At 42.3% G+C, this 11,304-nt stretch overlaps 2 protein-coding genes across 2 annotated transcripts; both read left to right on the forward strand.

Annotated features, from left to right (window-relative positions):
• The first annotated feature begins 2,479 nt into the window (after positions 1 to 2,479).
• LOC138872833 (uncharacterized) lies at positions 2,480 to 2,989 on the forward strand. Its single transcript, XM_070151253.1, has one exon. It carries the CDS (start codon positions 2,480 to 2,482, stop codon positions 2,987 to 2,989), a length of 510 nt encoding a protein of 169 aa, XP_070007354.1.
• Positions 2,990 to 10,390: 7,401 nt separating this feature from the next.
• Positions 10,391 to 10,876, forward strand: LOC138872834 (uncharacterized). The gene is made up of 2 exons (XM_070151254.1): positions 10,391 to 10,461; positions 10,543 to 10,876. The coding sequence occupies exons 1-2, from the start codon at positions 10,391 to 10,393 to the stop codon at positions 10,874 to 10,876; spliced, it is 405 nt and encodes a 134-aa protein (XP_070007355.1).
• Positions 10,877 to 11,304: the final 428 nt, after the last annotated feature.

Here is an 11,304-nt window from a genome sequence, read left to right on the forward strand (position 1 = left end):
CCAAATAAAGTAGACGTTCTTTGACATTTACTACGTCTTGGATCCTCATGATTAGACGTACTTTCTTTTGTTTCTTCCCGAGGTCGATTAGATCTTTCACCAATCGACTCACATTCCTTTATATACTGATATATATATATTTTTCGAAGAACTCAAGATTATCTGATTTTATAACCCTATGATTATGAATGTCGAGATTTTCTGATTTATGAACCAGAAGTCGATATACTTTACTATTGGTCGCATATCATATGAAAACACAAATAATGGTTTACCCTTTTGGATTTAGGAACTTGTAGTCTTTGCGAAACACCCCCACACTTTAAAATAATTCAAGTTGGGCTTCCTTCCTTTCCATTTTTCATATTGGAATGGATTGAGCTTTGCTGAGGGGTACTCGATTTAGTATCTAGTTAGCCGTAAGAATGGATTCTCCCCGCAAGTTCTGTGGCAAACTGAAACTTATCAACAAGGCTTTCATCATCTCCTTTGACGAACGATTCTTTCTTTTCGCAATTCTATTGGATTGGGGCATGTAAGGGGCCATTGTTTGATCAATAATTCCATATTCTAAACATATTTCTTCAAAAGGAGATTCGTATTCACACCCTATCACTTCTTATCATTTTGATTTTCTTGTTAAGTTGCATTTTTAACTTCATTTTTGTATAGCTTGAATGAATCTATTGATTTATCTTTACTATTAAGTAAGTAAATACAACAATATCGAGTACTATCGCCAATAAAAGTTATGAAATTCTTCTTTCCACCGCGAGATGGTATTGACTTTATCTATGTGAATTTGAATTCCTTTCAATTAACTTATAAGGATGTTTAACATACTTAGATTCCACACATATTTAATATTTTGATTTGTCCCATTCAAACTTAGGCAATACTTCTAAATTAATTATTTTTTCGCAAGGTTTTATAATTGACATGTCCCAAACGTATATGCCATAAATCATTTGACTCAAGTAAGTAAGAAGAAACTGAAATTTTATTATTCTCAACAACAATTACATTCAGTTTGAAAAGTCCCTCAGTGAGGTAACCTTTTCCTACAAACATCTTGTTCTTACTTATTACAACCTTATCAAGTACAAAAAAGCATTTAAACCTATTCTTGACGAGAAGTGCAGTAGAGACTAAGTTCTTCCTAATTTTAGGAACATAAAGGATGTTATTCAGAGTCATCACCTTGCTAGAAGTCATTTTCAGAAATATCTTGCCACATCTTTCAATCTTGGCCGTTGCAGAATTTCCCAAGAAAGCATCTCTTCGGGTCCAACGAGAGCATATGTAGCAAACTCTTCTCCAACAACACAAATATGGTGAGTGTCTCCAGAATCATTCCACCATTCTCTAGAATTTCCCACCATGTTACATTCATAAAGCATAACACACAAGTCATCAAAATCTTCATGCTTTTCAACCATGTTTGCTTGACCCGTCTTCTTGTCTTTCCTTGGAGCACGACAATCTACAGATTTGTGTCCAGCTTTCCCACAGTTGTAGCAATTTCTTTTGAACCGCTTCTTGCTTGGGTTATTTTTTGAAGGCTTCTTCCTCTTTTTATTATTTTGTGGAGCATCCTCAACAATGTTTGCTTCCATTATTGTTGAGTTTTCAGGACCTTTCTTTTCAACAACTTTATTGTCCTCTTCGATCCTCAACCGAACAACAAGATCTTCGAGCCACATCTCATTGCATTGTGTTTCAAGTAATTTTTGAACTCCTTCCACAAAAGAGACAACTTCTCAATCATTATTGCAACTTGAAATGCTTCATTGATTACAAGACCTTCAATGAAAATTCTATTAGTAATAATAATATAATTAATACTTTCAACATAAGTATTAATTCGACTTATACCTTTAGCAAGGAGATCGTGAATAATCACTTGCAATTCCTGGACTTGGGTAATAACAGACTTGCTATCTACCATTTTGTAGTCCAAAATTCTTCAACCCGGCATCCTCAGTTTTGTATATCTTTTCAAGCGCACAATTCTTTTGACGTCACCACATTACTATAGACGTTATACAGATCATCCTCCAATCCCCTAAGAATATAATTCTTGCACAAAAAATCAGAATGCTTCCACGCTCAGTCACGAGAAAGTATTCATTGTCTGGAGTTTCGTCAGGTAGAACAAAAACATCTTCTTTAATGAACTTCTGTAGACTTAAAGTCGTCAAGTAGAAGAACCTCTTCTGCTTCCACCGCTTGAAATCAATTCCGAAATTTTTTTCGGGCTTTTCTGCCGGTGCCAGTGTTGTTTAGCTTGTTGATACATTGACAATCACCATGGGAACAGGCTAATTTTTGTTTTCAGTCGTCATTTTTGTAAAAGAATGACACAAATAATGTTTAATATACAGCGAAGTTTTTATATCTTCAAACCAATATATACCAAGGACAAAGCTCAAGAGTTAGCGGAGAAGTTGTTGCGTAGGATGCGTCTAGTATGTGGTCCATGACTGCGGATTGTATTAGGGTAGCTGCTGGAGAGGTCTTAGGGGTAACGAAGGGTTCTCCTGAGGGTCATAAAGGGGAGTGGTGGTGGAATGGAGAGGTTCAAGGTAACATGGAAGCTAAGAAAGCTGCTTATTTGAAGCTAGTAGAGAGTACAAACGAGGATGAAAAAAGGACTTATCGGGAGTGTTACATAAAGGCGAAGAAAGAGGCAAAGTTAGCAGTTACGACAACTAAGAACGCAACATTTGCTGGTTTGTACGAGGAGCTCGAGGGCAAAGGCGGGGATAAGAGGTTGTACCGGTTGGCCAAGGTGAGGGAGAGGAATTCCCGTGACTTAGACCAAGTCAAGTGCATCAAGGACAAGGATGGCAAAGTGTTGATGGACGAGGCACTCATTAGGAGAATGTGGCAGACATACTTCCATAAACCGTTGAATGAGGAGGGGATAGACACATTGTGCTGGGTGAGTTGGAGCACTCCAGGAGTGGAGGGATTTTGGGTACTGTAGGCGGATTACAGTAGAGGAGGTGGAGGTGGCGATACGTAAGATGTACAGGGGCAGAGCAATAGGGCCAGACAAAATCCCGGTGGAATTCTGGAATAGCACGGGGTGGGCAGGTTTGGACTGGCTCACTGGGTTGTTTAATGTTGTTATTAAGACAAAGAAGATGCCCGAAGAATGAATGTAGAGTACGATGGTTCTGCTTTACAATAATAAGGGTGATATCCAAAATTGCAATAATTATAGAGGTATCAAGTTATTGAGTCACACTATGAAGGTTTGGGAGAGGGTGGTAGAGGCCAGGGTGAGGAGGTGCATGTCTATTTCTGAGAATCAGTTTGGATTCATGCCGGGGCGTTCAACTACGAAAGCGATTCATCTATTAAGGAGATTAGCGGAACAGTACAGGGAGAGGAACAAGGATTTGCATATGGTGTTTATTGACCTTGAGAAGGCATACAATAAAGTTTTGAGGGAGGTCCTATGGAGGTGTTTGGAGGTTAGCGGCATCCCGGTAGCGTACATTAGGGTGATTAAGGATATGTACGATGATGTTAAGTCTCGGGTGAGTACTATGGGTGGTGACTCAGAGCATTTTCCTGTGGTGATGGGGTTGCACCAGGGATCAGCTCTTAGCCCATTTTTGTTTGCCTTGGCGATGGATGTACTGTCGCGTCAGATCCAAGGGAAGGTGCCTTGATGCATGCTATTTGCCGATAATATAGTGTTGATTGACGATACGCGTAGCAAAGTTAATGTGAGGTTGGAGGTTTGGAGACAGACCTTGGAGTTCTAATGGTTTCAAACTAAGTAGAACCAAGACAGAATACTTAGAGTGCAAATTCAGTGAGACCCATGATGCATACATAGAGGTTAAGCTTGATTGTCAAGTTATCCCTAAGAGAGCGAGTTTTAAGTATCTATGGTCTATTATCCAGCGTAACGGGGAGATTGAAGAAGATGTCACACATCGCATCGGAGCGGGATGGATGAAGTGGAGGCTCACTTCCGGTGTTCTATGTGATAGGAATGTGCCGTTAAGACTTAAGGGTAAGTTTTATCGAGTGGTGGTTCGACCTGCTATGCTGTATGGGGCTAAGTGTTGGCCAGTCAAGAACTCCTGCATGCAGAAGATAAGATTAGCAGAGATGATGATGTTGAGATTGATGTGTGGGTGTACCATGCTAGATAGGATTAAGAATGAAGCTATTCGGGACAGAGTGGGAGTAGCCTCCGTGGAGAACAAGATGAGGGAGTTGCGGCTGAGATGGTTTGGACATGTTAGGAGAAAAAGCATTGATGCCCTTGTCAGGAGGTGTGAGAGGCTGGCCATGAAGAGTTTGATAAGGGGTCTAGGTAGGCTTAAGAAGTACTGGGGAGAAGTGATTAGGCAGGACATGGCAGTGTTTCATCTTACTGAGGACATGACCCTTGATAGGAGGGTGTGGAGGTCGAGGATTAAGGTAGAATATTAGTAGGTAGTTTATAGTGTTCATCGATAGGCTTAGTAGCGTGCATGTCCCTTCATATTCTTAGATTTTTATTACGATATGTGATTTTGTTCGCCTCAGGTATTATATTCCCTGTTGCTATTATTTGATACTACTTATCTTTTATCTCTCCCTTTTTTCTCTTCCATCTTTCTTCATTCCCTGCTTACCTCTTCTTCTTCTTGCCCTTCCTGAGCCGTGGGTCTATTGGAAACATTCTCTCTACATGCATTAGGTAGGGGTAAGGTCTGCGTATAGACTACCTCCCCAGACCCCACGTGTTGGTATCAAACTGGGTTTGCTATTGTTGTTGTTGTAAACCGAATAAAACTGGAGTAGAAAATCCTATAGATTTTAAACTCCAATAGAGTATAAAATCACATAGATTTTAATCTCCAATGGAGTAGAAAATCTCTAGGATTTTAATCTCCAAATAACGGATAGTAAACCAAAACAGAATATACGTTAAAGTAAATAGTTGGAGTAGAAAGCCACTATAATAACTCGACCGGTTGTTTCGTGAATTATAGCCCCATTTCCCCCATTTCTGCTTTTTTATGTGTTCCTCAGTTGTATTTCATCATATTGTGTTGGTTGGTTCGGGTCTGGAGTGGTTTCGGTGCGGAATGAGACACTTAGTCTCCTATTTAGAAGTTTAAGTTGGAAAAGTCAACTGGATGTTGACTTATGTGTAAACGGTCTCGGATGTGATTTATAATGGTTTGATTAGCTCTGTTAGATGATTTTGGGTTTGGGAGCGCATCCGGAATGTGATTTGGAGGTCCGTGGTAGATTTAGGGTTGAATTGGCGAAATTGAAAATTTGATGTTCTTCGGTCTGCAGTGGAAATTTTGATATCGGGTTCGGAATGGAATTCCAGAAGTTGGAGTAGGTTTATAGTGTCATTTGTGATGTGTGTGCAAAATTTTAGGTCATTCAGACGAGGTTTGGTGGGTTTCGACATCGTTTGTGTAATTCAGAAGTTTAGAAGTTCTTAGGCTTGAATTCGAGGGTAATTCGGTGTTTTGATATTATTTTGAGTGTTCAGAAGGTTCAACTGAGTTTGAATTTTGAAATGTGACTTATTGGTATTTTTTAGTTGAGGTCCGAGGGCCTCGGGATGAATTCAGATAGTTAACGGATGATTTGGAAGTGGGATTGTACAGCTGAAGCTCCTGCTTCTGATGTTTCCGCACCTGCGGATTGGGGACCCTAAGTGTGAGGTCGCAAATGCGGTGGGGAAGCCGCAGATACAGAAGTTGAGAGCCAAGAGAAGAACCGCAGATGCGGTGAGTTTGACGCATCTGCGGGCCCGTAGGTGCGGTGCTTGGGGCGCAGATGGTTGCCTTGGAATTTTAAGTGATTTCTGCAGGTGCAGTTTTTTGGACCGCATAAGCGGTTGTGCAGGTGCGAGAAAAGGGTCACAGGTGCGGAAATGCCTGGGCAGAAGATATAAATTGGACCCTTCGCGAAATTTGAGTTATTTCCACCATTTTTATTCGGACTTGGAGCTTTTTTGAGGGTTTTAAAGAGAGAATCAAGGGGGTTTACATTGAGGTAAGTTACTTGAGCTTAATACTTGTAATTATGGTAATTTTTAGTTGTTTAAGCATGAAATTAGTAGAAATTAGGGATGAAATTGAGGGGTTAGGGCTTGGAAATTGGAGAGTTTGATTTGAGGATTTGAGGGACCATTTGATATCGTATTTTGATGAATTTGGTATTTATTGACTCGTGAGTGAAAGGAGTTTCCAGTTTTGTAATTTTTGTCAGATTCCGAGACGTGGACCGAGGGTTGAGTTTGTGTGAATTTTGGGATTTGGGTATAAATTGATAGTTTTCCGTAAGGAACTGGTTCCTTGGCCTATATTGATTGCACTGTATTGCTTTTGGTTAGATTCAGGACATTTGGAGGTCGATTCTGGCGGAAAGGGCATTGCGGAGTAGGGATTTGACCGGTTCGAGGTAGGTAATGATTGTAAATCTATTCCTGAGGGTATGAACCCCCGAATTTTACATCATTTCACTATTTTGAGGTGATGCACATGCTAGGTGGCGAGCGTGTGGGCATGCACCATTGGGGATTATGACTTGGTCCGTCCTGTAGCAAATATAAAGTTGCATATTTGACTGAATTTATATGATACTTATGTGGTTTAGAAATAATTTCTATAAATTGGGGTTGCATGTCATATTTGGGCCTTGTGCCAGAGCTGTTTGGACCCTTAGGGGCCTTTTCTGATTATCCTCTCACTGTTTTGATTGAAAACCTATACTCAGTCATGCTATGTTTAACTAATTTCATAACTCAATCTTTATTACCCCGTTTTGATGCATATAAGATGTTATTTTGGGCTGAGCACCCTGTTTTTACTGATAGCCCCACTGGCTTGAGAGGTTTATGACTGAGTGAGGCCGAGGGCCTATTTTTTGTGAGGATATTATGGGATCGGGTTGCGCGTCGCAGCATGTTGTACTAATTCATGATTATGTGAGGCCGAGGACCTGATTGATTTATGCCACGAGGTGGCTTATTATAGCACTTGAGCTGTAGTAGCCCCTTCGGAGTCTGCACACCCTAGTGAGCGTGGATACCTTGAGTGAGTGATATGATGTTATGCCCAAGGGGCTGTTCTTGATTTATATTGTGCCCGAGGGGCTGTTTTACAGGTGATTGAGAGGTATGCCTTAGGGGTTGTATATGAGTGACTGTGAGGTTTGCCCGATGGGCTGTTTATGATTCTTGTTCGCCCGAGGGGCTGTTCATGAGTGATGTTTTGCCCGAGGGGCTATTTATGTTTTCATCATTTTTACTCACTATTTCAGCACTTGGAATTGAAAACTATTGAAAGATATTTTAAACGGTTTTTATTGAAACTAGATTTTTAAACGAGATGATTTGACTCACATACTGATTTGAAATCATGTTGTACTTACTAAAATTTCATGATGTGGTCTTTATGTGTTTCCTACTGCTCATTATTTATTTACCTTTATTACTTACTGAGTTGGTATACTCACATTACTCCCTATATCTTATTTGCAGATCCATGGGTTGCTGGACGTGCTAGCAAGCGTTGATTTCATCCGTCGCGGATATTTTGGAGTTGGCAAGGTAGTTGCATGGCGATTGCAGCCTTGATCTTCTCCCACCTATCTTCCTATAGATTTTATTAGTTGATTTCCAGACTGTATTGGTCTTAGTATTTCAGATAGTTTTTTTAGTAGATGCTCATAACTTGTGATGCCCCGATGTCAGGCTTTTCTTTCCGTACTTTGTTATTCATACTTATATTATGAAGTTTTATTAATTAATAGCTTAATGACATCTTCATTTTGGATTATCGAGTTGTTTTGGTAAAAGAGTCGGCTTGCCTCTTTCCACGTTAGACGCCATCACGACATGGTAGATTTGGATCGTGACAAATTGATATTAGATCCTAGGTTACATAGGTCTCACTGGGCATGAGCGGGTTTAGTAGAGTCTTACGGATCGGTACGAAGACGTCTGTACTTATCTTCGAGAGGTTGTTGAACCTTTTGGAAAAACTTCATATTCTTGAATTCTTGTCATGCGAATCTGTTGATTCTGGTGACTAAACTTCTGTTTTTCTATTCTTTTATAGATGGTGAGGACATGTGCTACCAGTTAGGACGGACGACCACCAGTACCACCAATTGGGGCCGTGAGAGGCCGAGGCCGCAGTGGAGGCCAAGGTAGGGGCAGGGGTGTAGCCTGCACAACAGCTAGAGCAGTACCTACAGATCCACTAGCCACCACAGTACAAGATCAGATCCCGATTGTGGACGCTCCAGCAGGTCCATCTCAGGCACCGGTTGTGCCTATTGTTATCCTAAGTCTTTAGGAGACCTTAACTCAAATCTTGACCGTGTGCACCAATCTTGCTCAGGCGGTCGCTATTTCTACTACAGAAGCTACTTTCCAGGCCGGGGGAGCTCGAACTCCTGCTACCCGTAAACCTGAGTAGGTTGTTCAGGGATTACAGACACCGAAGGCACCACCAGTCTAGCTGGTTGCACATGCTCAGAATTATGTAGTACCAGTCATGCCTGATGACGAGAAACATAGATTAGAGAGGTTTGGTAGGCTTCACCCTCCGACTTTCAGTGGTACAGAGGGCGAGGATGCCTAGGGTTTCTTGGACAAGTGTTAGAGGATTCTACATACATCGGGTATTCTGGAGACTTGTGGGCTCTTATTTACTACCTTTCAATTCTCTTGAGCTGCCTTTACTTGGTGGGAGGCTTATGAGAGGCATAGGCCTGTTGGTGCAGCGCTCCTTACCTGAAAGTAGTTCTCAGTTCTCTTTTGGAGAAGTATGTGTCATAGTCTCGCATAGAGGAGCTGTACAGACAGTTCGAGTAGTTGCGTTATGATGATATGACTGTGATGCAGTACAAGATAAGGTTCTATGAGTTAGACCGTCATGCTATCTGGTTGGTTCCCACAGACAGGGAGAGGATAAAGAGGTTCGTTGATGGCCTCTCCTATCAGTTACGGATTCTTATGAACAGAGATAGGGTATCTGGTGCTTCTTTTGAGGAGGTTGTTGACATTGCTCGGGACATAGAGTCAATTCGCCATTAGGAGTGAGTGAAGAGGGAGGTCAAGAGGCCTCGTGGATCTGGTAGTTTTGAGGTGTTCCTCATGGGGGTCAATTTCAGCATGATAGAGGTCGTCCATTCAAACATGCTCAGTCAGCTCGCCCAGTTCACTGTGGGGCATCATCGGGCCATGGTTCTCACAGTTCTCATCAGGTCCATTCATCACTTAATGCCCTCCCAACCCAAAGTTCATCCCGTGCTCCATCAGTTCAGGGCTCCTCCATGCCAGGTTCTTCTACCAGTCATCTTGGTGCTAGGGGTTCCCTTTAGTCCCCGTCACTAGCACCAAGGGGTTATTATGAGTGTGGAAAGTTGGGGCATATATGGAGGCAGTGTCCTCGTCATCATGGGGGTCCGCCTTAACAGAGGAGTCAGCCATCGACTTCAGCACCAGTTGCTTCACAACCCACCCAGTCAGCTAGGGGTGGAGGACATTTAGCTAGGGGTTGCCCCAGAGGGGGAGGTCGATCAGGTGGTGGTCATGCCTGTTTCTATGCACTCCCAGCCATAACAGATGCTATTGTTTTAAATGTTGTAATCACAAGTATTGTCTCAGTTTGCCATAGGGATGCCTCTGTATTATTTGATCCTGGTTCCACATTTTCATATGTGTCGTCATATTTGGCTCAGTTCAGTGGCGTTCTTGGGGCACGTGGTGTCTAATGAGGGTATTCAAGTTGATCCGAAGAAGATAGAGGCGGTTCAGAGTTGGCCCAGACCATCCTCAACCATAGAGATTCATAACTTTCTTAGTTTGGGGGGTTACTACCGTCAGTTTGTTCAAAGATTTTCATCTATTGCATTACCCTTGACCAAATTGACTCAAAAGGGTGCTTCTTTTAGGTGGTCGGATGAGTGTGAGGCGAGCTTTCAGAAGCTCAAGACTGCCTTGACCACATCTCCAATGTTAGTCTTGCCATCAGCTTTAGGTTATTATACGATGTATTGTGATGCTTCGCGGGTCGACATCGGGTGTGTGTTGATGTAGGAGAGTAGAGTGATTGCTTATGCTTCTCTCTAGTTGAAGTTCCATGAGAAGAACTACCATGTTCACGATTTGGAGTTGGCTGCCACTATTCATACGTCAAAGATTTGGAGGCATTATCTCTATGGTGTGTCTTGTGAGGTGTTTACTGATCATCGTAGCCTCCATCACTTGTTCAAGTAGAAGGATCTCAATTTGAGGTAGCTGAGATGGTTGGAGCTGCTAAAGGACTATAATATTACTATCTTGTAGCATCCGGGAAAGGCCAATGTGGTGGCCGATGCCTTAAGTAGGAAGGCAATGAGTATGGGCAGTCTTGCATTTATTCCTGTTGGGAAGAGACCTCTTTCACTTGATGTTCAGGACTTGGACAATCGGTTTGTGAGGTTGGATATTTTGGAGCCCAGTCGGATCTTAGCTTGTGTGGTTTCTCTGTCTTCCTTGTTTGATCGTATCAGAGAGCTCCAGTATGATGATCCTCATTTGCTTGTCCTCAAGGATAGTGTTCGGCACAACGATGCTAGAGATGTGACTATTGGTGATGATGGGAAATTGAGGATGCAGGGCAGGATATGCATGCCCAATGTAGATGGGCTTCAGGAGTTGATTCTAGAGGAGGCCCATAGCTCGCGGTATTCCATCCATCTGGGTGCCGCGAAGATGTACCGGGATTTGAGACAGCACTACTGGTGGAGGAGAATGAAGAAAGATATAGTGTGGTGTGTAGATCGGTGTCTTAATTGTCAGCAGGTGAAATATGAGCATCAGAGATCAGGTGGCTTGCTTCAGTAGATGGATATTCCAGAGTGGAAGTGGGAGCGGATCACCATGGATTTTGTAGTTGGACTCCCACGGACTTTGAGGAAGTCGATGCTATTTGGGTGATTATGGATCGGCTGACCAAGTCCGCGCACTTCATTCATGTGTGTACTATCTAATCTTCAGAGTGGTTAGCTGAGATTTATATCCAAGAGATTGTTCGCCTGCATGGTGTGTCACACCCCGAACATGGGGAGGGGGGGCGAGACCGACACCCGGTGCCTCACCTATCCTTGCATACCAACTTGCGACTAAGGGGCTCTGAACATATGATGTCATTCTTTGGCCATGGGCCACATTGCAAGGCAACTGCGAATACTGACTAAATATCAATATAAAGCTGGGTCGACAAGGCCGTCATAATTCCTACAGCTGACAAACCAATCAAATATACATACAAG

The sequence above is a fragment of the Nicotiana sylvestris genome, chromosome 7 (assembly GCF_000393655.2).
Source record: "Nicotiana sylvestris chromosome 7, ASM39365v2, whole genome shotgun sequence".
Taxonomy (NCBI): Eukaryota; Viridiplantae; Streptophyta; class Magnoliopsida; order Solanales; family Solanaceae; genus Nicotiana; species Nicotiana sylvestris.

Excerpts from the sequence above, each read along its gene's own strand:
- LOC138872833 (XM_070151253.1), top strand. The coding sequence starts at position 2,480 with ATGACTGCGGATTGTATTAGGGTAGCTGCTGGAGAGGTCTTAGGGGTA.
- LOC138872834 (XM_070151254.1), top strand. The coding sequence starts at position 10,391 with ATGGGCAGTCTTGCATTTATTCCTGTTGGGAAGAGACCTCTTTCACTT. Across the intron at positions 10,462-10,542 it reads GTTCAGGACTTGGACAATCG|AGAGCTCCAGTATGATGATC; the intron begins GTTTGTGAGGTT and ends TGATCGTATCAG.